This window comes from Oncorhynchus tshawytscha, linkage group LG10, assembly GCF_018296145.1.
Source record: "Oncorhynchus tshawytscha isolate Ot180627B linkage group LG10, Otsh_v2.0, whole genome shotgun sequence".
Lineage (NCBI taxonomy): Eukaryota > Metazoa > Chordata > Actinopteri > Salmoniformes > Salmonidae > Oncorhynchus > Oncorhynchus tshawytscha.
The window spans coordinates 18624557-18649944 of NC_056438.1; the positions used below are offsets into that span (position 1 = coordinate 18624557).

Consider the following 25388-nt stretch of genomic DNA (forward strand, 5'->3'; position numbering starts at 1 on the left):
GCCACCACAGTTTTTGTTTAGCTCCTCCCTCTTGATCTTTAGCTCTTCTATTCACTTAAACCGTTATACATTCAGCTATTCTCAATCTCTTTCTTGGCATCAAGTCAATGCATTTGTCTGTGTGCAGTCCTGTCAGCATGTAAGATGTATGCTTCCGGGTGTGATGTTAGGCTGTCTCTGTGTGTGCATTCCTGTCATCACTGCCCCCTATGACTAGTGTCCAAAGTTTTTCCTGACCACGTGACTTCATTAGGAAAAACTCTGGATTAACGCTGGGATAGTGATGGGTGTTTTGTGGATCTCTTATTTTGGAGAAATTACTGTGTCATGAGATATTTCTGTGTTATATATGTTTTCCCTGTCCCTCTTCCCCCCTCCTCAGACGGTGCTGGCGAAGGCCCTGTTTGACAATGCAGCAGAGAGCCCTGAGGAGCTGGCCTTCCGGAAGGGGGACATCCTGATGGTTCTAGAACAGGAGCAGGGAGGGGGTCCTGGCTGGTGGCTCTGCTCCCTCCATGGGCGCCAGGGCATCGCCCCCGCCAACCGCCTCCGCCTCCTCCACACCACCCCGGGGTCTGACCCCCGACCCCCTAGCCGCGCCCCCAGCGAAGACTCTGTGTACCTCTCCCCTGGCCCCCTGGCCCGCACAGCAGTCTCCACGGAGGACATAGACGGCGTCTACCGCACCCCACCTAGCCTGGGGGAGGCCCTGTACCAGAGCCCAGGGGCGGTGCCTGTTGCCTCTAGACCAGGGGTCCTCCGACAGGCCGAGGTAGGGGGTCGCCCACGCTCCCGCTCCAGCTCTGGCACACGCCCCCTACCCGATTGGGATGGGGGGGTGACGGGGCGCCCGCGCTCGCCTTCCCTCCGAGGCAGAGATGTAGACTCAGCCGGGACTCTTTACCAGACCCCCTCCACCCCCACACTTCTTGGGCCCCAGCACCACAGATCACCAGGGGGTCTGACTGGAGCCCCTGGCCCAGAGAATGTCTATCTGGCCCCCAGTGGGATGCCCCGGGCTGTGGGTCTAACTCCAGAAGGGCCAGAGGACAACACCTACCTTGTCCCCAGGGAGACTGTAGCGGCTGCAGGCCACTCTGACAGCTGTTACCTGGTCCCCAGAGGTACTGTACTGCCCAGCGAGGAGTTCTACCAGACCCCCACAGGAGGGGCAGCAGGGGTGGCCGTGGCAACCCAGGTTACCCCCATCGCTACCAGGATCCTGGAGACTCAGAGCCTCACCCCGTCACAGGTCAACGGGGACAGGGGGGCCCCCCTCAAGCCCCTCACCCCTCATTCCAAACTGGCACAGGGCACCCCTGGGATGATGTACCAGACCCCCACCCATGTGGGAGCAGGGATTCTCAGGACTCCACCCGTCCCTGCACTGGGATCCCCCAAACCTCAGCTGAAAGGCGTGATCCCAGGAACCCCCAGAGGTCAGAGTGGTGTGCCCTCCACCCCTCCCATCGCCAGGGGGAAGCTAGCTCCGGCTACCCCCGTCAGGGGGTCCCCCTTGCTGGCCAGACCAGGACAGGGACAAGGCAGAGTGCCCAGGTCACCAAACTTTGCCCGTAAGCCACCTCCTCCAGCCCCTCCAGTGAGGGGTGTCACCAGAAAAGACTTGCCCCAGCCTGGAACCCCTGTGTCCACCTCTAAGCCTGCCATCTCCACCCCCCAGTTGACTCCTGTACCCTTGCAGCAGGAGAGCAAGGATGGGAGGATGACATCGGATGAAAAGAAGAAGAATGGGCAGAATAAGAAAGGAGAGGGCAGAGAGTATGCAGATCCTGATGACGAGAACCTCGACGAACAGGTGACCGACTGACAATCTCGTCATGACTAGGCCCCAGAGTTATTCCCCGTCAAGTCATGCATTCAGGAAAAACTCCAACCCTAGTTAATCAATGTGAACTATATATCTGACGTTGACCTTGTGCTTATAACAAGCATATAACAGTCTTATGACATGTTGTGTTGTGCCTGGTCTACTAGGTGTATGATACTCCTCCCAGCAGTAGGTGGCATCGGCAAGCCCCAGCAGCGCTGTGTGACGACGAGAACATCTACAACACCCCCCGCTCCCTCCCCCCACACACTGACCTAGAGTCAGAGGTCAGTCAGGATTCTTCCTCCACAGTGCAGACACCATCTCTCTCCTCTCCTACTCCATTTCTCTCTCTCTCTCCCCGGCTCTCTTCTTTCTCTGTCTTTTTCTCACTCCTCGCTCTCACTTCATCTTTCTTTCTCCCTCTCTTTTCTCTTCTTTGTCTGATTCTCCCTCTCCCCCCTCAGCTCTCAACCTTCCCTCACCTGTTCTTCCCTTCCTCCCTCTGCCCCTCACTCACCCTCTCTTTCTCTCAGTCCCCCTCTTTCTCTCAGTACTCCCCTCTTTCTCTCAGTCCCCCTCTTTCTCTCAGTCCCCCTCTTTCTCTCAGTCCCCCTCTTTCTCTCTCGGCTCAACTTTCCTTCACCTGTTCCTTCCTCCCACAGCCCCTCCCTCCGTCTCTCTCTCTGCCACACCTGTTTCTCTGTCAGCTGCATTCCAGTCTGTGTGATCTGAATACTGCTGTTGCTATTTTCTCCCAGTCACACCCAGCTGTCTATACCGCAGTGGGAATGTAATGGCCAGGCTATCCAATCTCCTCCTCTGTTCTTCTAGAACATACATAACAAACAGTACTACTGACTAGGAGCTTAGAATGACAATAACGGTCAAGGAAGACTTGCTCTGCGCCATATAGACCCACATTGTCCTGTTGAATGATTTAGGTGCCATTTACACTTGTGCTTTAGACATTATTTTGTCTAACTGAGCAATTGGTGTATGGGCCAGGGGGCAAAATAGAGAGCAATATCCCCTTGAGGAAAGTAGCTATTTACTTTCTTTCTCCATTTCTCTCCATCTCCTTCCATCCCTTTCTGTCTTCATCTCCATTTCTCTCTTTCAGGTGTACAATGTTCCCACTATAATACTCAGCACGTCATCAGACCCCCAACAGCAGACCTACAACGTCCAAGCGTCGGTTACAACTGCTGAATCAGAGGAGGACGTTTACAGCGTTCCCTCCCTTCCTGGCTTACCCCTGGCCCCGGGGGACATGTCCACCATCATCCCCCTGGAGGAGACGGAGCACGGCCAGGTCTACTCTGTCCTCGGCCAAGGGAAGAGAGCGCCGCTGGGGCTGGGTGAGGGCAGCGACTTGGGCTCCACCTCCGAGCCGGACTGTGGCATCTACAACATGCCTGCTCTCACACTTGACGTCTTGCCCTCTTCGGCGATGTCAACGTCGTCTTCCACACATAGGTTATCTGTATCCAGTAATGGGTCTGGTGACATCCAATGGAGAACCTCGCTTTCCAGTCTTGTCCAATCGGTGCTGAGCACTGCCTCGGGTGCACCCGCCTCCTCAAGGGACCTGGCTACCTCATTGGCTGAGATCCTGTCCGTCTGGAAGTTGAGTCAACCCAGCGAGGTCCCTCCCTCTCTCCAACTGGCTTGGGCCCGCCTCTCAGATCTACTTCCTGCTTTGTCTTCCTGTGGCCACGCCCCTCCGTCAGACACCCTGCTCTCTATGGTCCAACGGGCGCTGGAGGACTCCACCATCCTGTTACAGACGCAGGGGCGGCCCCGCCTCCCTTCCCAGGACTCCCTGTCCCGGAGACCCCTACCAGCCCTTCCCGTAGCGGAGATCAAACCCGTAGGGAGTGGTATGGGACCACGCAAGAGTAGCTGGATCCAGGAAAGGCCCTTACCCCCGACCCCGCAGCCAGCGTTCCCCCTGCCCCTCGCACAACCCTCCATGACCATGTCCATCACGGTAGGACAGAGCGATGGAGAGGAAGAGATGGGGAACGAGTACGCTGGGATAGGTCTGACTCCCGCCCCGGCACCACTTCCTGTTGGAGACAGTGTGGGATACGTGAAGCTGCAGGTCAGTCTAAAATCTGCTGGCTTTTGTTTCTCGCTCACCTCTCCCTTGCTGGCACTTGTCTGCATTTTCATTGTGTTTGAGTTATTTTTTACATTGTGTTTTAGGGGGATTTCAGGATTCTACAATTTAAGGTTAGATGGTTCAGAAGAAACCGCTCATCTTTAAACAGCCACTACAAATTGTAAAAATACTTCCCCTTTAAGCAGACTCCTTTATCCAGAGTGACTTCTAATAATAATAATCGCTCTTGTATGTTTGCCTCTCTTCTTCTAGTTGTTTTATTGGACAGTATCTGCTCTGTGGGCCCATGGCTGTTTCTAAAGTGATGTATCTACATTATACTTACAAAAGTTAGTGGACACCCCTTCAAATTAGTGAATTCCTCCATTTCAGCCACACCCGTTGCTGACAGGTGTACAAAATTGAGCACAAAGCCACGCAATCTCCATAGATCAACATTGGCAGGCAAATGGCCTTGCTGAAGAGCTCAGCGACTTTCAATGTGGCACAGTCATAGGATGCCACCTTTCCAACAAGTCAGTTTGTCAAATTTCTGCCCTGCTAGAGCTGCCCCGATCAACTGTAAGTGCTGTTATTGTGAAGTGGAAACGTCTAGGAGCAACAACGGCTCAGCCGGGAAGTGGTACACAAGCTCACAGAATGGGACTGCCGAGTGCTGACGCGCATAGCAACACTCACTACCGAGTTCCAAACTGCCTCTGGAAGCAACGTCAGCACAAGAACTGTTCGTTGGGAGCTTCATGAAATGGGTTTCCTTGGCCGAGCAGCCGCCCGGACACACAAGCCTATGATCACTATGTGCAATGGCAAGCGTCGGCTGGAGTGGTGGAAACGCGTTCTCTGGAGTGACGAATCATGCTTCAACATCAGGCAGTCCTGACGGACAAATCTGGGTTTGGCGGATGCCAGGAGAACCCTACCTGCCCCAATGCATAGTGCCAACTGTAAAGTTTGATGGAGGAGGAATAATGGTCTGGGTCTGTTTTTCATGGTTCATACTGGGCCCCTTAGTTCCAGTGAAGGGAAATCTTAATGCTACAGCATACAAACATTCTAGACGATTCTGTCCTTCCAACTTTGTGGCAACAGTTTGCTGAAGGCCCTTTCCTGTTTCAGCATGACAATGCCCCTGTGCACAAAGCGAGGTCCATACAGAAATGGTTTGTCGAGATCGGTGTGTAATAACTTGACTGGCCTGCAGAGAGCCCTGACCTCAACCCCATCGAACACCTTTGGGATGAATTGGAACACCGACTGTGAGCCAGGCCTAATCACCTAACATCAGTGCCCAACCTCACTAATGCTGTTGCGGCTGAATGGAAGCAAATCCCCACAGCAATGTTATAACATTTAGTGGAAAGCCATCCCAGAATAATGGAGGCTGTTATAGCAGCAAAGGGGGGGACCAACTCCATATTAATCTCCATGATTTTGAAATTAGATGTTTGACGAGCAGGTGTCCACATACTTTTGGTCATGTAGTGTACTTTCACCATTCCTCCACAGGGAAAGCCAGAGCCTCCCTCAGATATCCAGACTGAGAATGTGTCAAACCAGACTGTCCACACCGCAGAGCCTAGGGTAAGTAACACACACTCACATCTTATGCTCCAATTGTCACACCATATACTTGTCTCATTCTCACACACTTTGTTTTCACACCAATCACCCCGCACATACACGCACACACACTCATCCTCTCACATCTTCACACCACATACACAAACTATGGCCTCGGATGAATCATTCATTCTCTCTTGTGTATTTACTGATGAGCTTTCTCTGTCCTTCAGTCCAGTGAGTCAACATTGATCTACCTGACTTTAGGTTACATTGACAGTAAATCTGCTCTCTGTACTTCTTTATCCAGTTTCAACCTGCCTGGATCAACTAAACTTGTTTACCTTTACAGTATCTCTACCTCAATCTCAATGTCTCTTTATCTTTCTCTCATTTTTTCTCAGCCTATATTTTTGTAGGCTTAGGTTGCGTCAACTTGTTTCATAGCCACACAACAAGAGGTCATCTGTGGTTCTAAGAACTTGACATAATAGACAACGGGGGCCCATTGCACAACAGATGGCAGTTCCATAAGTGACAATGTTCATCCCTGCCATTACAATGATGACCCTATCTCACTGTCCCCCCCTGTGTCTCTAACTCTCTCCCTGTCTATCTTCTCTTCCTTCTCCCCTCTTTGCCTGCCTTCTCTGTCTCTCCCCCCTCCTCTCCCTCTCCCCCTCCCCCTCCCCCTTCTCTCTGTCCCCCCTCCCCTTCTCTGTCCCCCCCCCCTTCTCTGTCTCTCCCCTCCTCCCCTCTCTGTCTTTCTCCCCTCCCCCTTCTGTCTTTCCCCTCCTTCTCTCTCCCCCATCTCTCTGTCTCTCTCCCTCTCCCTCTGTCTCTCTCCCTCTGTCTCTCTGTCTCCCTCCCCCAGTTGAGCCCCTCCCCTCCTCTGCCCATCTCTCTCTCTCTGGAGGACTCTGAGCTGCTGTCCTTCTACTCGTCTCAGAGCCTGTCCCACCTCTCCTGTCTGGCCGACTCCATCGACGTGCTCTTCAACAGTGTGCAGGGGAACCAGCCTCCCCGCGTCTTCGTTTCCCGGGGGAAGAGTTTGATCGTGACGGCGCACAAGCTGGTGTTCATCGGGGACACGCTCTCCCGCCTCCTGACCTCTCCTGACCTCCGAGCAAAGGTCAGCACACATTTCACGCCAAAATGACACGGTCGTGACTCGTGTTCATGAGGGCACACTGTAGCAAAACATTTTACAACAGAAAAAGAAAATGAATGTTTTTCATAGGACGAGTTTAGGTAGTCCCTACCTGTTGCAGTCAGTTTTCTTCCATTCTATGCCTAATGAACACGACCCTGCATTTCATTCCAAATGTAGAGTTTGTTGTCAAACATAAAGAAGAGCTTGCAGCAGAATTAATTAGAGTTTTAGGTCAAGGTGAAAGGGATTAGGGACATTTAGGTAAGATGTATTTTTGCCTTTCGCTCTCCGTAGGTCACAACCTCAGGGGGGCGTCTGTGTCAGGCCCTGAAGGCTGTCGTCGTGGCTACAAAGGGGGCAGCACAAAACTATCCATCGGTCTCTGCCACCCAGGAAATGGTGGACCGCGTGGCAGAGCTGTCCCAGCATGCTGCAGGATTCTCCAGCCTGCTAAAGCGCCTCGCAGAGATATCTTGACAATATTTCTTCAACTTCTCTTCTTGAAATGCCTTAGTCCAGGGTTTCCCAAACTCGGTCCTCAGGACCCCAAGGGGGGCACGTTTTGGTTTTTGCCCTTGCACTACACAGCTGATTCAAATAATAAATGAATCATCAAGCTTTGATCATTTGAATCAGCTGTGTAGTGCAAGGGCAAAAACCAAAACGTGTACTCCTTGGGGTCCCGAGGACCGAGTTTGGGAAATGCTGCCTTAATAGTTGTTTCAATGTGTGGTCTTTTTAATTGAATGGTTTGACATTGGAAGTAAGTGACTTGGAATCATTGATTATCAGTGCGGAAGAAGAACTGAGATCTGTGCCTCAAATTTGTCATTGAGTTAGATTTTGTGTGTGTTGGTTGGGCTTTGTTTTTATACTTACTGACTTCTGTGCTCTTAGTGCCAACTGCCAAGCACAGTTGTCTCGTTGTGTGTCTAACTTATTTGATTGATGGATGTTTGGTTTTGCTCATGTTTGAACCAGGTTTGTGACATTATTGAGTGTCCCTTTTGGGCCACCGTATTATGGGAGACAGCCTAGTTCTGGTCGGTTGCCATACGTTCCTCTTCCTTTGACATTTGTTTTCTTAACTTTGCATCCTTATTTATTCGAAGTAACTCTCCACCCCCAAGTGTGCCCACATCCTGTTTGTTGCGATGGAGAAGAACAGGGAGAGCTGGATGAAGGTGCAGGTGGTGGGTCTGTATATAAAATCTGTGGCAGCATTACTGTGTGTTTCTGCCTGGTGTTGCATTGCAGATTGTGTAAAACTTGTATTATCCAGAGGATGTTGACCATAGGAGCTTGCAAGATGACAAGATGGCTACTCTTTTACCCCTTCAGTTTCCTAGCTTGTAGTCTGGAAGAGGGGGATTGGAAAGAAGATTAAGAATTCTATGTGGGACTGAGATTGGTTTCAAGTAACCTGTTGTTGGAGTGGTGCAAGAGCGGGCTCAGTCAGGCATGCCCTTTCCCACGGTTGGGCCATCGAGAGGGAAGAACCTGTATTCCAACTTTTACCTGTCTACACCTGTCTCCCTTTCCTCTTGCTTTCTCACACATATTACACCTTCCGTCACACACCCTCACTTTCCTACACAGTCCCCGAAAGAAAGGGTTGTCTTTTGTCTATGCGGGTAGCTCCCAGACAGACATGCTGGTGTACTGTTGCATGTCTGTTTTCTATTCAACTCTATTGTCAGTGAGGCATCCATAGCAGACAGGTGGGTTGCAGACTTGCCAAATGGGGTATTTCTGTAGTTCGTGTGTATCTCCATGAAGTTAATCTTTGTCACCATCGCCCTCCTTAAGTCAATGCGTAAACTAATCTTCTGTGCCCAAGCATTGCTCCTACCTATCTAGTTCCCTGTAGCCTCTGATAAGCTAGGTGGAAGTATCGCCATATTGCTTCATGGGCTACTCTTACCCAATCCTCTCAGATCCTAATAATAAGTGCATAGGGGGCTAAGGGTATGATTGGGGCGCAGGCTTCTAGGCTTTCCTATTGTTGAAAGACTCTAATCGCATCCTGCAAAGTCAATGCTGCCACCCTCCCTAGTATTGCTGTCTGACTCTGCAGCAGTGGTATGTTGGTGATAGGAGGGTGAAATTAACAAATATGCGTTGGTGCCAAAAAAAGTAGGAAGTAGCTTTGTCAAACACTAGTGTTTTGCCTTTTGCTCCCCCTAGTGGAAAGTAGCAGGGTTTCTACAGAATGCCTGCCTGCACAGTAAAGTCACATCCATAGCCGGAGGGCCTAATAATAGAAAAGCGTCATCATAATTAATAACAATTGTATTTATTTATCATTTTTTTTCCTAGTGGCTTTGTGATCTGCATGGCTTTAAGTTGCTATATTTGTTATATATGCACATTTAACCAGGGATGTTTTCACTTCACACCGTGATTTCAATTTTACTACAATGTTTGAAAAGAACAAATGGAGAAGAGCAGTTAGTTTGATTAAGCTAAATTTGTTTTTTGCCTTTTTTGTACCAGAATGTATTTTTGAAAGCTTTTCATGTATTTTTTTTTTTTTTTTTTACACTAAAGTGAATTTGTTGGGATTGACTCAATGGCTATACAAGGCATATGGATCTATCCAGTATACAGTTCATGTAAGTTGAACACTACAATAAGTCATTTGACTCTGTTCCCTTCTAAAATGTACAAATACATTTTTACAATTACATTCTGTCTTGGTGTGGATTATTTCTGACGAAAGTATATGTATTATAAAGGTGTTTCAGTTTTCACCTTGTTAGTGACGCATTGACTTATTAATTGTGGCATGTTTTTTAGGACATTATACTGTGCACTGTCTGTAAAAAGCGTCAGACACATGGATAAGGCAAATTTAAATTATGGAAGATGTGTATTTTAGAGATGGCTAGCACTGTATCGGCTGGTAACTACAGTAGGAAAGTCTCCACTCTCTGGAGACTGCCGAACAGTGACGTTGGCGGGGATTCGGAGGACGTAGCGACGCCTGTTGGAGCTCCCGTGAGTCGACAGAGCGACAGGAAAGCAAAATGGCGGATGAAGATGTTACGCTGGATGGTAAATCGCTACAATCGCTCCGTGTGGCGGATTTGAAAGCCGCTTTGGAGCATCGACACCTCCCTAAAAGCGGGGCAAAAAATGCGCTCATTAAGCGACTGAAGGGGGTAAGTTTGGCGCCGGTTATTGCTTCTACCGACGAGCTGGTCAAGTTAAGCAGGAGGCGAGAGTGAATTATAGGCCGTGTTTCGGTGGTTCGGGTGCGGGAATCCATAATATTAGGCACGCGTTCGGAGGATTTCAGGTCTGGCAAATTATCCATCGGTTTGTTAAAATAAGTCGAACCAATTGTATAATTGTCTTTTGTTGTTCAACACACTTCAAAGTTGAGATGTGTTGCACGGACCGAACTGAAGGCCCATTCGGAGCGTGTGTTAATGCTAGCGAACTATCTTCGGGCCTGCGCTCTGTGTGAGAGGAAAAGGGGGCAGGGTGATTGGGTACGCGCCTGCCCATATGCGCTGTTTATAGGAACATTAACTCGCTAGCTACGTGACTAGCTAGCTTAGTAAGGCAAGCATGTTTTAGATAATTAACGTGAAGTTGATTTTCTTTTTCTCGTCAATTAGCTAGCGATATTATTTAACTAAGTAAAATTTTCCTTAACACTACCACTACTGAAAAACGTTAAGTTTCCAGCAAACTACTGTTACTGCTGAATATTAATTTGGACACCATCATTAGAAAAATACATTTCCCAATTGCATTATAATTGCCTCATAAGTGTCTTAACTTAGAATTGCACACAATGCTCAGCAATCACAAATAATGTCATACATTATAACGACCCGTTTTTCAATCAGCCATGCAGTTTCCTATACTTGTATTATGGGCAATATCCTGTGTGTAAAAATGGGCTATTCTTCTGCATTTCCAATAGAATGCAAGCTGAAGGTTTGCAAATGTCAGTGGAAGGGCGATCGAAACTGTTTGGCACTAGAAACTCAATGACCCAAGTCGATTTGGATTTACCCATCCCAATGATGCCCCTCCTATGCAACAGACCAACGATCCATTTCGCTTCTACGTTCCCTATTTAGCCTATACAGAATTAAAACGGGTCTGTTCATTAGAAGAGAAGCTCCAGAGCGCAGGACAGAAATTGTTTCAGAGACCCTGCTCCCGACCACTATGACGAGTTTTGGGCATCACTTGCTGCTGGAGTTGGAATGGGAAGATGGGCTTGTTGTCCTTTCTAGGATGCTATATTTGTTGACTGATTTCATGTATGTGCCTCCAATAATTCAGTTAGTTTTTCTACAATGTAAATGTTAAATGTTTTAGTACTGTCTGTATTGCTTTTTCTTCTTCTCTCCGATGATGATCCCGCCATGCTAATACTGATGCACCAGACTGACAGTGTGTCTCTGGGTGCAAGTGAGTTAAACTCACCTTCTCATACTGACTGGGTCAGTGTGGGCTGAGGAGAATAAATCAATAGCTCTTATTAGCCTGCATTTCTGTGAACACACAACAGCATCGTTACGTTTGTGTTTGATGTGTTTTAACCAGTAGTTTGCTCGCTGTTTTAGGCTCTGATGTTGGAAAATGTTAAGAAGACTTCCACTTCCCACATTGGGCTTCAGCCCAACTCCCAGGTAAGAGACCAAGCAATACACTACTGTTTGGAGAGTCGGTACTAGACGTAGAGGCAATATTACAGAGGTTACCTGATTTAATTGTCAGTCATCTGTGTGTTTCAGACCAGATGTGTTTTTTTTATTTTTTACCCTCAAATGATTTAGAAAATAATCCAACCTGTATTGTTCAATGCACAAAGGTGATAATTTTACCCCCACCCCACCCCTCCTCTCTGATTGTGTCTATCGTTTTAGATTGTGGTGAAGATCAGTCCTGTATCTTTAAAACACACAGATAGCCTAGTATTTCCCTTCCCTGCTTTCTAATGTGCTTATGTCCCCTGTGTGTTCAGATTGGGGAGGAGATGAGCCAGAACAGCTTCATAAAGCAGTACCTGGCTCAGCAGCAGGAGCTCCTTCGCCAGAGGCTGGAGAGAGAGGCCCGGGAGGCGGCAGAGGTCGATGGTAAGACACACAACCAGGCTCTAATATCCACACTAGCACACTACTTAACATAGAATGCTAGTGTTGAGTGGACATTGGAACATAGTAGTCTGTTCCAATATCCACACTGAAGCAAGGTTTTGGGCATGCATTGTAAGTGGTATGTGAGTTTGGACATGTAGTTCAAGTCTGCGCTCTATCTGAACAATGTACAACGGCCCTATAGCTTAGTGCAGTTAACAGCTGTAGAGTGATACCAGTGAATGAATGGAGGGCAGTTAGCTTAGTGCCATCCACATCTGCATATAAACAGTGGCCTTATAGCTGAGTGCCCTTGTCATCTGCATATATGGATAGTGGGCCAATCTCAGGCCTCTTGCACCATGTAATGTCCCCAAGTTCTTATTGTCTCCGATGATGATCCCGCCATGCTAATACTGATGCACCAGACTGACAGTGTGTCTCTCTGGTTGCAAGTGAGTTAAACTCACCTTCTCATACTGACTGGGTCAGTGTGGGCTGAGGAGAACTACTAGGAATAAACCACAATAACCACTTTAATATATTTATTATTTTACCTGAAGGTGTACTAACAGCTTGTCTTTATTTATTTTAACCTTTTTTTAAACCTTTTTTTAACTATATACAAGTCAGTTAAGAACAACTATTTGTGACGCAGATCGCTCTGCAAGTCCTGCTTCTCCCATCTCCTCATTGGTTTATAGAAGCAGGTACCCACGTGCCATCTCCTCATTGGTTATACCCACGTGGGTGATTGAAAGACGAACTGTATTGATGGTCATCGTGGTAATACTATGAAAGTTTAGATGCCAATCACCATATAAGTTCAAAGAAGAAAAAGCCTGTAAGGAGGAGAGATGACTAGAAATGATTCGGTTGACCGTTTTATGTCTGGATTAATTGTCGGAGTAGAGGACCTTGTGCATTTCAGGTAAAATAACAACTCAATGTTTATATCCCAGGACAAATTAGCTAGCAACAGCAAGCTAGGTAGCTAAATTGCCATAAATGTTTAATGCTTTTGGACCTGTCCCCAAATTAATGTAATTGGTTCAGAGTTTGTTTTGATATTTTAACCTGCGTGTCGTGATCGCGTTTGGTGTTGGGGGAAAACATACATTTATGCACGATGGTGCACGCGTGCAGCTGGTTTGGATGCCATGTAAGACAACACATCATGGCAGCAACACAACATGACAACATGGTACAAACATTGTTAGGCACAGACAACAGCACAAAGGGCAAAAAAGTAAAGGCGATAATGCATCACACGAAGCAGCCACAAGTGTCCGTAAGAGTGTTCATGATTTTTATTTATTTTATTTTACAAGGCAAGTCAGTTAAGACCAAGTTCTTATTTACAATGATGGCCAAACCCTAACCCGGACGATGCTGGGCCAATTGTGCGCCGCCCTATGGGACTCCCCATCACGACCGGTTGTGATACCAAGATCGAACCAGGGTCTGTAGTACTGAGATGCAGTGCCTTAAACCGCTGCGCCACCTGGGAGCCCCCCGATTGAGTCTTGAATGTAGAGATGGCGATAAAGCTGTCCAGTTTAAATGATTTGTATATACCAGGTTATTTTTGGTATGTTGGATGAGTGACTGTATGTTTGTATCTTTCTTGTTCTCTCCATTCCCAATTGAGTTGTAGTGCAGAGTCTGACCCCTAACATCTAACCTCTGTTTCCCCTCAGGGGAAACAGGCCCAGAGGAGGACGAGGACGAGGAGGAGGAGGACACAGAGCAGGACAACGACAGTGCTTCCTACCATCCTGACAAGGTCAGTAACACACACACAGGAGCAGAAGACGCTCAAAAGGCAATTCCATTCGAACGGTCCAAGATATATTTATTCTCCTATAATTTCTTGTTCATGTGTTCATATCAGGCTAGCTAACAGTCTCAATTTCTCTCTCTACCTCAGCATTGCCCCATACCCTCTCAGCCCCCACTGACCCGGGCTGAGGAAGGAGGTGGAGGAGGGACAATGATGATGGGGCAAGGAATGATGTCCCAGGGTATGGGCAAAGGGACGATGTCTCGCAGACCACACTTTGGCCCAGGCTCCGTGCCCCAGGAGTCCCCTGACGCCCCTGGCTCCTGGACGCAGCAGCGTCTCTCACTCCACACTGGCCTCCGCCACGAGGAGCTCACCACCCCCTCACCACCCCGCGCTGTGGCCTCCCTGTCTGTGCGTGTCCTGGGGGACCCCGAGCGCCAGGGCCTGCCACCCTCCATGCCCCCCCGCGTCCAGGCCCAGGAGAATGAAGGCACCGCCCCGGCGGATGACGACCGACCCGCCCACTATGTGCTCCACCTCAGCCGCTCCGCTCGGGCAGCAGCCAGCGCCGGGGGTAACCGCGTCCAGGAAGACAGCGATGATGATGACAGCAGTGAGGAGGACGAAGATGAGTGGGGACCTGCGGCGGGGGCAAGAAGAGGGGTCGGTGGCGGTGGAAGAGGACGTTCCCCTCCCCCTCGGCCCCAGCAGCCTTCCCCCAGCATCCCAGTGGGCCGAGAGAGGTCCAGACGCAAGCTCCAGCCTCCGCAACACATCCCCCCTCAGCAGGTAGTACACCAGCCCCCCATGCAGCTCCGCCAGCCCACCCCGCCCCCTCCCCTCCTCCAGAGCTCTCCTTTCCTCTACCCGACACCCCCAAGCAGAGCCCGCCCGACATGGATGAGGAGCCAGAAGGAGCTGGGGTAGCCGTCCGCTCCCCTCCAGGTGGCCTCCAGAGGCACGACTCTGACTCCAGCTCCCGCTCTAGCAGCCCAGAGCCCCTGGCCCAGCGGCGGCCCGGACCCCTCTCCCTGCTCGCCCGCAAAATGGCTTCCGAGGGAGCATTCGGGAAGAGAGGTGAGGGTGCCTCAGACGGCCAGACAGGTCCTGGTGGGGAGTCATCCGGATCAGGAGATGGCGGTAGCATCGTCCCAGGAGCAGGACCGGGGGTTGGGGTAGTCCTGTTCCCTGGGGCTGCTATCACCCACATCGGAGGCAGCAGCGCAGCGCACTCCGGAACCGTCCCTGTACCCGAGGTCCCTGCACCAGTGTCTATGTTTGGATCAGGGGCCCAGTTCCATCCTCTCTCTCTGGTGTCTGGAGCAGCTGTCCCAGGCATCACCCTCACCGTGGAGCCCCAGGGTACATCTGGAGGGACGGCACAGAAGAGAACGGAGAAAGAGGAGAAACAGGTAGAGAGTGAGAGTTGCCTGCCGCCATGGAAGCACGGACGGGATGTGACGTCTGTGTCCTTGCCGTTTGGGTCTGGGGGGTCAGAGGTGCCTGCGGTGCACCAGGGGGACAGCCCGAAGAAGTCACCCTTCGGCAGGGATGAACCCCTCTCCTCTCCTCCCGGCTCAACCACCTGTCTGCCTGCTCTCGCCCCCAAGAAGCCCCGCATGTTCTCCGACACCTCATCCGGCTCCATGGCATCCCCTCCCAAACCTGGGCAACAGGGGTCTGTGGTGGTGACCACGCCAGGGGAACCCCCCCTCAAACAGGAAGTCCTCGTCTCAGGGGCCCAGCAGGACACAGACAACACCATAGAGGTCACCTCACCGAACAAGGCGTCCGCGGAAAAGCCTGGAGGGAAAACTGGAGGAGAAATTGTAAAGATGGAGAAGGAGAGTGAAAGCCAGGCAGAAAAGGCGACACCGAAAGCCGCCGGCGAGACCAGGAGAAGAGGACCTGAAGAGGCTGTTGAGGTTGAGCCCATGGGGCCTGCTCTGCCCCCCTCTTACCCTGGTAAGGGAGAAGAAGAGAAGAAGCGGAAGGAAGATGTGAGGAAGAAGGAAGAAGAGCGGTGCAGGCAGAGGAAGAGGGCGAGCGACAGGAGGTCGTCGCCCTCCAGCGGCGGCGACTCTTCATCCTCCGACTCGGATTCTGGATCCTCTTCATCACATTCCTCTGGCTCCACCTCCTCCCGGGACAAAAAAAAGGTTAGTGACTGGCTAATCCGGGTGTCAATCAAATCTTTCTCTCTGCAATGACAAGCTGCCATCACCCATCAGTACTAGAGCAGTGTAGACGTTAGTCTCCGATGATGATCCCGCCATGCTAATACTGATGCACCAGACTGACAGTGGGTCTCTGGGTGCAAGTGAGTTAAACTCACCTTCTCATACTGACTGGGTCGGTGTGGGCTGAGGAGAATTAGTGAAAGATGCTTCACCACCTGTGACATGCTTCTTTATATTATGGAACATAATAATTTAAAATACTAACCCCTCTTCCTTCATACAATCCCAGTAATCTTTCTCGACATGCTTTAATTTAATCGTATAAAAAGGGGATTCTTTACTGCTACAGAAGTGGCTTCTTGCTTTTGTCTCTTAACACGGCGCATTGATATTTTGTCATATATAGTCTGTCGTTTGCTCATTCTATTTGTTTCTCAGAAATCTGTCCCGGGAAAAGAAAGAGGGGATGAAAGGAGAAGACTGGGAAAAGGAGGAGAGAAGAAACAGCCTTCCAGGTCAGCCATAATACCATTTGAGTTGCTCTCACAACACACACATTCCTTGTGGTTCTTTACACACACACACACACACACACACCAGGGTTTCTGTTAGCCGGTAATAGCTGGATTTTGGCTGTTGAAAAAATAAAGGCGATAAATAAAATTGTCGCCTGTTGATGTAAATAAGTTTGACTAGTCATGGTTAATTTACGCCAATTTAATTCCACTAAATGATGTGTGTGTATATTGGTTATGTATCTGGAGCAGCAGCAATTTTGGTTATGTATCTGGAGCAGCAGCATAGCCTAGTGGTTAGAGCGTTGGACTAGTAACTGGAAGGTCGCAAATTCAAACCCCCGAGCTGACCAAGGTACAAATCTGTTGTTCTGCCCCTGAACAGGCAGTTAGGTAATATTTTTTTATTTCTCAACTGGTAATTGAAGCGCGCTTCCCGTTAACCATTTAAATTCATAGGCAAGGAAGGCAGGCTTCATCAGTGTCACACACCACATTGTAATGAGCTGGAGGCAGTATGCATTTTGAAAGCATTTACCTGTTTGTTTGAAACCTGACCATTTTACTAGATATGAGGCATGTTTTACCTTGCTTCAAAGTAGCTTAGGCAAAATCCGACACTATCCATGGAGGCAATTATTTCATATATATACTTCCATATGCCATTGAAACCAGGAGCCTATTTCTCTCATGTTCTATTGGTTTTCAACTTGCTTTCACTGTCCTCTGGCAAAATCCACATTCGCCCGTGGCCTCCTGACTTGTGAACTTTGCTGCGCTAATAATGTTAAGAAATAAGTTTATCAACATTTTTTAAGATAAACGTTTTGATCTCTTGCATCAGACTCATTGCCTTAAAAAAATAGCTATTTTTTTAAATGTCTCCTATGCCTACTGGTTGTATGAATTTGGGAGCACCGTGGGCAGACACTCTAATCAGGTTACGCACCCAATGCATATGGGTCTGAGAAATGTACCGGTAAATTAAAGTGCTGCCGGTCAAATGTCCAGCGCCACATTTTCATAACAGAAACGCTGACACACACACACTTCACAAAACAAACCCTTGGTGAGCTGCTAATATTTGCACACATTTTCCGATGCATAACCGATTTGTACAGTGCCGTGAACGTATTTGCCCCCTTTCAGATTTTTGCATATTTAAAAAAAAAACTGAATTATCAGATCTTCAACCAAAACCTAATATTAGATACTGGGAACCTGAGTTTACAAATAACCCCAAAAAGTGTGACTTATTTGTGTGTTTTGCTGCATGACCTAGCTGCTCTTCAACTCACAGGCAGATGTCCTGACATTCTTCTGATACAGAGCAGAATTCATGGTTCCTTCTATTAAGGCAAGTCGTCCAGGTCCTGAGGCAGCAAAGCATCCCCAAACCATCACACTAACACCACCATGCTTGACCTTTACTATGTGGTTCTTACTGTGGAATGCAGTGTTTGGTTTTCGCCAGACATAATGGGACCCATCTCGTCCAAAAAGTTTATGCAAGTTTGCCAAAAAAGCACCTGGAAGAACCTGGATTGGAAGACTCTTGGAAGAATGTTCAATGGACAGATGATTCAAAAATATACATTTTTGGATGACTTGTCCCATTATCGCTTTTTAAAAAAATGGCTTCTGAAGGAATTCGCCTGGCGGTTTTTATTCTAGGCATGTCCAGGCAGTAACGGGCTACACTGACAACTTGAGCTTGGCTCCCAAGTTTCTAAACCATTCCAAGCCATCTTTGGTGTAGTGTCGCTATAATGTGTGATCTTAATCATTATTTTGGTTCTGCAGTAGATGTCCTACATGCTCCCTAGCTTGCACATGTGCGCTAAACAGTGTACTTGCACTTGAGATGCATTTTAAGACAATGGATGAGAAGGTGAACTTGACATTTCCAAAAATGTAGTTTAGTTGGAAGGCTGCATTGTGATCTATGAACAGCATGGGTTGCATTAAATACACGTTTTTTCCACTGACTCATTTGGCAATGTTCAATTCATTGACACAAAGTATAAACAAAGGCATTCACTAAAAGTTGACACATGTAGGCTCTTTATGGGCTATGCGCAGCACTTCGTTTTAAGCATCAATTGATTGATTCAGTTAGGCCTATTTTAATTCTCAAACCGCCAGGCACACCTGTCAAATTCAGACATTTCTCTCAAAACACAGGGATGTCGATTTGCACTAGATTAGTACTATAAGAGGACTTTACTATTTTTGTTTTTGCGGCTTGAATTATTACTGTAAAATGACCGACGTGGCAGATTCGGACAGGACTTAATGATGGATATGTTGATTTGTGCTCTTGCACATAATTCCATAACCCTATCTCCCCCAGTAAAACTAATCCCGTGTGAATAGGACTTTACACACAGGTGTTCAGAGCACGCTAGAGAGCATGCTAGATGCATTATGGAAGTATTCAGACCCCTAGACTTTTTCCACATTTTAAGTTGCAGCCTTATTCTAAAATCGATTAAACCGCTTTTTTTCCCCCTCAATCTAACAATACCCCATAATGACAAAGCAAAAACAGGCTTTTAGAAAATGTTGCACATTTGATTACAAATAAACTAAAATATGACATTTACATAAGTATTCAGACCGTTTTACTCAGTACTTTGATGAAGCACTTTGGCAGCCTCAAGTCTTCTTGGGTATGACGCTACAAGCTTGGCACACATGTATTTGGAGTTTATCCAATTCTTCTCTGCAGAACCTCTCAAGCTCTGTCAGGTTGAATGGGGAGTGTCACTGCACAGCTATTTTCAGGTCTGTCCAGAAATGTTCAGGTCTGGGCTCTGGCTGGGCCACTCAAGGACATTCAGAGACTTGTCCCGAAGCCACTCCTGTGTTGTCTTGGTTGTGTGCTTAGGGTCGTTGTCCTGTTGGAAGATGATCCCAGTCTGAGGTCCTGAGCTTTGCTCCGTTCATCTTTCCCTTGATCCTGACTAGTCTCTCAGTCCCTGCCGCTGAAAAACATCCCCACAGCATGATGCTGCCACCACCATGCTTCACCTTAGGGATGGTGCCAGGTTTCTTCCAGATGTGATGCTTGGCATTCAGGCCAGAGAGTTCAATCTACATTTCTTCAGACCAGAGAATCTTGTTTCTCATGGTCTGGGAGTCCTTTAGGTGCGTTTTGGCAAACTCCAAGTGGGCTGTCATGTGCCTTCTACTGAGGAGTGGCTTCCGCCTGGCCACTCCACCATAAAGGCCTGATTGGTGGAGGGCTGCAGAGATGGTTGTCCTTCTGGAAGGTTCTCCCATCTCCACAGAGGAACTCTGGGGCTCTGTCAGAGTGACCATACGGTTCTTGGTCACCTCCCTTACCAAGGGCCTTTCTCCCCCAATTGCTCAGTTTGGCTGGGCGGCCAGCTCTGTTGGTGGTTCCAAATTTCTTCCATGTACGCATGATGGAGACCACTGTGTTCTTAGGGACCTTCAATGCCACAGAAATGTTTTGATACCCTTCCTCAGATCGGTACCTCAACACAACCCTGTCTCAAAGCTCTACAGACAACTCCTTCAACCTCATGGCCTGGCTTTTGCTCTGGCGTGCACCATCAAATGTGGGACCTTATATAAACAGGTTTGTGCCTTTCCAAATCATGCCCAATCAATTTATTTTACCACAGGTGGACTCCAAGTTGTAGAAACATCAAGGATGATCAATGGAAACAGGATGCACCGGAGCTCAATGTTGAGTCTCATAGCAAAGGGTTTGAATACTTATTTACCTAAGGTATTTTTTATTTTTTTTTATAAATTAGCAAAAATCCCTAAACCTGTTTTCACTTTGTTGGGGTATTGTGTGAAGATTGAGTTTAAAAAAAAAAAATGAATAAGGCTGTAACTTAACAAAATGTGGAAAAAGTCAAGGGGTCTGAACTTTCCGAATGGACTGTAGCTAATTATTTTATCCGTTATTTTACCAGGTAAGTTGACTGAGAACACGTTCTCATTTGCAGCAACGACCTGGGGAATAGTTACAGGGGAGAGGGGGATGAATGAGCCAATTGTAAACTGGAGATTATTAGGTGACCGTGATGGTTTGAGGGCCAGATTGGGAATTTAGCCAGGACACCGGGGTTAACACCCCTACTCTTACGATAAGTGCCGCGGGATCTTTAATGACCTCAGAGTCAGGGCACCCGTTTAATGTCCCATCCGAAAGACGGCACCCTACACAGGACAGTGTCCCGAATCACATTGGGATATTTTTTTAGACCAGAGGAAAGAGTGCCTCCTACTGATCCTCCAACACCACTTCCAGCAGCATCTGGTCTAGGGTTAGCTTCAGAAGCAAGCCAGCAGTGGTATGCAGGGTGGTATGCTGCTGGCACAAGATACCGCTAATTAACACAGGTGATTCCGTCTGTCTTCCGTAAACAAGCACTGTAACATGGAGATATGGGCGTTTGTGAACCCTAACCCTATAAAGGTGCAAAAGCTGGTCCAAAACACACCTACATGTGCGCCCGGGCCGACATTAATAGATCCCCCCCCCCCTGTATCATCCCTGCCTCAGTTGTCTGTAATGTGAATGTTTCTTTGGAATTGAACATGTTTAACACTTTCTTCTGGGCCCGGTTTCCCAAAAGCTTCCTAAGTCATCGTGAGAACCTTCGTAGGAGCATTGTTACATTTCTGAACCGTTTCCCAAAACCAATGTTATTAATGTCGCACTTGAACCTGCTCGTAATCTAACGCCTAACTCAGACCACTCGTTGAACATCTAAGTGCGACATTAGATGTATTTTTGCCCTCTGCGCGTCACTTTATACACATCTCTGCTAAACATAGAATCCCATGGTTTATATGTCTCTCTGACCTCTAATAACTTCATTACAAAGTAGCCAATGTCTTTGCAATTTATACAACCAAGCAACATATAAAAAGATGCTTAAAATGAATATTGCGATGACTGCATTAAAATAAACAGTACGGGCCCGGGGTAATCATAATGAAATACATTTAATGTTCAATTGACTTCTATTTTGATACTAATTTGTCACTATATTTCATGTGTAGCCCAACATGTGTGCAATGATGTGCCAAATCAGTGATTTAGTGCATGTTGATTGGGTAAGCAACTAGAATAAGCCACCTCAATATTTGCAGCTATAGGTGGTGATAGGAGCTGATCCGTTGTCAGTATTGTAAAATAATTATGTTTGGTAAGATTTGAATGGAGAAAACTGATCAGAGTTCAGTGCTCCCTTTCTTTCGATACTATAAGTATGGACACATGCTCCAACTTATCGACTGTTCTCTCTGCGTGTTGTTTTGAGAAACGCATGTTACATCTTCGGCCGTTGTAGGAAAGATGCATCGTTAAAGCGCTCCTAAGTTCCATCACTATCGGGAAACCGGGCCCTGGTCATTGATCTGTGGATGGATGATTGGACTCCAGGTGTGGATGGACATCTCAATGTAGCGATTGTGAGTTTAGATTATAATAAAAACAGGAAGGACCATTAGAACATGTGTGAATGTGTGTGTGCAGATATATTTTATGTATTTTGCCAGAAGATACCGACCTAACCCGTTTGTAAGTTTGTAAGACACGCTTGTTTACACTAAGATGCACTGGGGTCGGAACGCAATCATGATTACATTAAGACACTTGAGCCGGCATGAGATATGGGTCGGAAAACGTACCTCAATGCGGACTACTAGGTTTCCCGGAAAACTGCACTTTTCCACATTGGGCCCCCGAGTGGGGCAGTGGTGACTGCATCTCAGTTCTAGAGGTGTCACTACAGACACCCTGGTTCGAAGCCAGGCTGTATCACAACCGGCCATAGGGCGCCGCACAATTGGCCCAGCATTGTTCGGGTTTGGCCAGTGTAGGCGGTCATTGTAAATAAGAATTTTCTTAATTGACATGCCTAGTTAAATAACGTATCTTTGAGCAACTCTTGCCCCATTATCATTAAGTGTCTTGAAGTATGTTTCATGGGTTTTGATGTGACACATGGATTTTTGTGACACATGGATTGTGACACATGGATTTTTGACATGACACATGGATTGGATGGACACATTTTTGACATGACACATGGATTTATTGTAAAGAAAATGTTTATTCCATATAGAGATGAGGCATTAAGTTGGCCAGAACACCACAGTGTTTTAGCTTGATCCATTGTAGCTACTCTACTACTGCCAAATGCTAAATTCTTTGTTACAATATGGGGCGGCAGGGTAGCCTAGTGGTTAGAGTGTTGGACTAGTAACCGAGCTGACAAGGTACAAATCTGTCGTTCTGCCCCTGAACAGACAGTTAACCCACTGTTCCTAGGCCGTCATTGAAAATAAGAATTTGTTCTTAACTGACTTGCCTAGTTAAATAAAGGTAAAATAAAAATTATCGTCCCTACACTTACCGACAGCATTGTGAACGGTCAAAACGCTTACTCGCGACTAGTTATAGAAAAGGAAGTGGCAGTGGTATTTCTTGTTAGGCTTTTAATGAGGCCCCCCACAGCCGAAGAGAGACGGTTAGTGCAATTCGAGATTGGGACGTCCCTTCCCTAAATTTAACCAAATAGTATCTATTATATTGACAAAATAGCAGGGTGACCACTCTAACAATAGAAATACATGTCCTCAATTATTGAAGGTCTGGGAGATCGGGTGGGACTGTTGTAGCCAGTGAGGGCAGATACGCGTGTGAACAGGCACACAGCTGTTGTTTTTCTCCAAGTAGCCGGAATGCCATCCACTTACCAGTACATTTGTAACAGGCTAAAACATAACGAAACTTCTATACGATAAAAGGAAGCCTCGCGTAGTTCGACACTGTCAGACCTCCATACAGCGTCGGGGGGTAGTAAATCCCCCCGCTTCGTCTTTTCCTTAATAACCCCTACAACAATAACCCGAATCTTTTGAGATGTAAACTTCAATGGGCTGACGTCAGAGCTGGAGGTCCCGAGGATCCCGGCTAGTTTCCCCTCTCGGCTCGCTATCCAATATGGCCGTCGTGTGTGTTGCTACTCTGATACCGTCGCAGTGCACAAACCCGGCAGCCGCATAAGGATTTCTCGTCCTCAATTTAAATCCGTGGAGCAACCGATTGCGATAGAGCGTTAGGTGTCCGCGGTTCCAGCCAGACAATATGCTGTCGGAAGGGACCGAAAACGGGTAAGATGGAGAGCGAAAGGATAGGCATTACGTTTCTAGAATGGCTTCACCCGTAGTAGCTAAGGCGCTGCCAGTGCTGATTGTGTCATGTCTCAACCGCTCGTTCACCCTGCCCGCCTGGTGTCCTAATTAAATGATCGCTAAACTGTCGCCACATACGTTTTAACTGTCAGTGGTGGGCGTTTTAATTACTAGACTGACACGAATTGTTACATTACATACATGCGTCGTGCACGTGAGTGTCGCTCTCCGCGTCCACGTGGGGTGTGGATTTATTGGACTCGGGTTGGGGGAAGGGGATGGGAGATACCGGGTAACTCCAGTCACTCAAGTTTACTAGTACCAGAGAATCCTTATACGCAGGTAAGTAAGTAATAAAACTGGTCGTGGCTGGATCAAACGCGTCATACTGAGAATCATGCAGAAGCTTTTAAGCTTATGAATTAAACAACGATTTCCTTCCTCCTTGACTGTCTTAACATGTTTCAGGTTATTGTGTGTGTGTGTGTGTGTGTGTGTGTGTGTGTGTGTGTGTGTGTGCGCACGTACTAAAGCTCACCTACACTCTGTGAATCCAATGGATGTTTAAGGGACATTTTCTATCTGAATGTACACTACCTGTCTCGGTATGACTTCAGTGCATGTATAGGTGTACTGCATGTCTCACTCTATGTGAAGCCAGTGCAGGTGTAGAGATACACTGGCTGTCTACTATATGAATCCAGTGTAGGTAACGACTCTGTCTCATTTGAGAGGTGGGTATGACTGATTCATTGTCCACCACCTCTGTCGTCTTTTATGCTTCTTTTGTCAGGTTAGTTATTGCCGTGTAGAGGAGATGGTGTCAGACAGTCATGTATAAATATGACTCTGGTATCGGATTGTTAACTCGTGACCATGATAAAGAATACTGCTCATGATGCTAATGCGCAAGTGTCACCATGGGAGATCATTAATACACAAGACATCTGTTGGCAATTGTGGGTGTGTGTGCCCTTAAGGTGTGTCATAATTCTCCAACTGGCTAGGCTGTCTCTTGAGGGTACTACATGGACTACCAGTGGTCAGTGTGGAGTAAGGGTTTCATTCATTCATTTAAAGGGGGTAAAAAAAATGTTTTGGGGGATGGGGGGCCTCTTTAGCAAAGAGGCAGTTTCGTCCCAACAAACACATACACTTAATGATCACATCAGGGACCGGGTTCTCCTCCACTGCTGCCCCACTGGGGTGGTGGTCTAGTTGACATCTGTCCCTGGCCTCTCATAGGTCTCAGATGGCAGGTGTGTGTTTGGCGAGCGTAAGAGACATGCGCAGAACAATGACTTCGCATTTTTTTGGGTGTGGAGGATGTGGAAGGCTTTAGGGGTCTGAATCGGTTATGACATTAGGATGACCCTGTAAGTGATCTCAATGTGTTTACGTGTGTGATCTTTGGTTAGACAGCGGTGCATGTCTTGGTTGGTCAATCAGTGTGTGTGACTGACCGAATCAGGAGTTTGTTTTGAGGAGTATTTTTGACCTCGTAGCTGGGTTGCTGGGTGTCAGTTGGCTGTATTCTGGTGTGAGTAAGTTATTTATAGTTGCACTGTCCCAGATAACTGGCCTCAACCAACCTTCTCTCTCTCTCTCGATCTGTCCTCTGTGTGTCTGACTCTCTTTACTAGAGGTAGACTCATCTATCTAATCCTCTCTGCTTTTTGATGAGGGACACAGTTTTGTTCCTTCCTACTAGATAGATTTTTTTTTTAGCTTTCATGGCTAATGGTTGTAGGTAGGACGAGCCGGCTTCTTTGCCGTTGTTTGTTATCTATGTATAGATCATTTACGATGACGTTCTTTATTCAGGTCTTTGTATGAGAATACATCTCTCTACTATCCTCATTCTCGCTCTCTTTCCCCCTCGCGCGTTCTCTTCCCCCCCCCCCAGGGAGAAGAAGCAGTCTTCCCTGTCGGAGCCGTCCGGCCCTGG

At 47.6% G+C, this 25388-nt stretch overlaps 2 protein-coding genes and 3 non-coding genes across 7 annotated transcripts in view; all 5 read left to right on the forward strand.

Annotated features, from left to right (window-relative positions):
• Nucleotides 1-9358, forward strand: part of LOC112235589 (embryonal Fyn-associated substrate-like) — an 11780-nt gene extending 2422 nt beyond the window's left edge. For 2 of the 3 annotated variants that reach the window (XM_024404037.2, XM_042328273.1), the window contains 6 exons: nucleotides 383-1816; nucleotides 1996-2115; nucleotides 2952-3935; nucleotides 5463-5537; nucleotides 6391-6648; nucleotides 6964-9358. In XM_024404037.2, coding sequence (XP_024259805.2) covers nucleotides 383-1816; nucleotides 1996-2115; nucleotides 2952-3935; nucleotides 5463-5537; nucleotides 6391-6648; nucleotides 6964-7146 — 3054 coding nt within the window. In that variant the 3' untranslated portion in view covers nucleotides 7147-9358. The remainder of the gene's footprint in view (nucleotides 1-382; nucleotides 1817-1995; nucleotides 2116-2951; nucleotides 3936-5462; nucleotides 5538-6390; nucleotides 6649-6963) is intronic. The other variant, XR_006084269.1, reaches the window with a different exon arrangement.
• Nucleotides 9359-9623: 265 nt separating this feature from the next.
• Nucleotides 9624-25388, forward strand: part of acin1b (apoptotic chromatin condensation inducer 1b) — a 31197-nt gene continuing 15432 nt past the window's right edge. The window contains 8 exon segments of the mRNA XM_024404055.2: nucleotides 9624-9833; nucleotides 11259-11324; nucleotides 11660-11771; nucleotides 13472-13557; nucleotides 13702-14392; nucleotides 14395-15716; nucleotides 16176-16252; nucleotides 25347-25388. The exon segment at nucleotides 25347-25388 is cut by the window's right edge and continues 97 nt beyond it. Of these exon segments, the coding sequence (XP_024259823.2) occupies nucleotides 9699-9833; nucleotides 11259-11324; nucleotides 11660-11771; nucleotides 13472-13557; nucleotides 13702-14392; nucleotides 14395-15716; nucleotides 16176-16252; nucleotides 25347-25388 (2531 nt within the window). The 5' untranslated portion in view covers nucleotides 9624-9698.
• LOC112235608 lies at nucleotides 11039-11155 on the forward strand. The gene has a single exon (XR_002951098.1). It is a non-coding gene; the product is annotated as a small nucleolar RNA U6-53/MBII-28 (small nucleolar RNA).
• On the forward strand, nucleotides 12160-12278 carry LOC112235610. The gene has a single exon (XR_002951100.1). It is a non-coding gene; the product is annotated as a small nucleolar RNA U6-53/MBII-28 (small nucleolar RNA).
• On the forward strand, nucleotides 15813-15929 carry LOC112235609. Its single transcript, XR_002951099.1, has one exon. It is a non-coding gene; the product is annotated as a small nucleolar RNA U6-53/MBII-28 (small nucleolar RNA).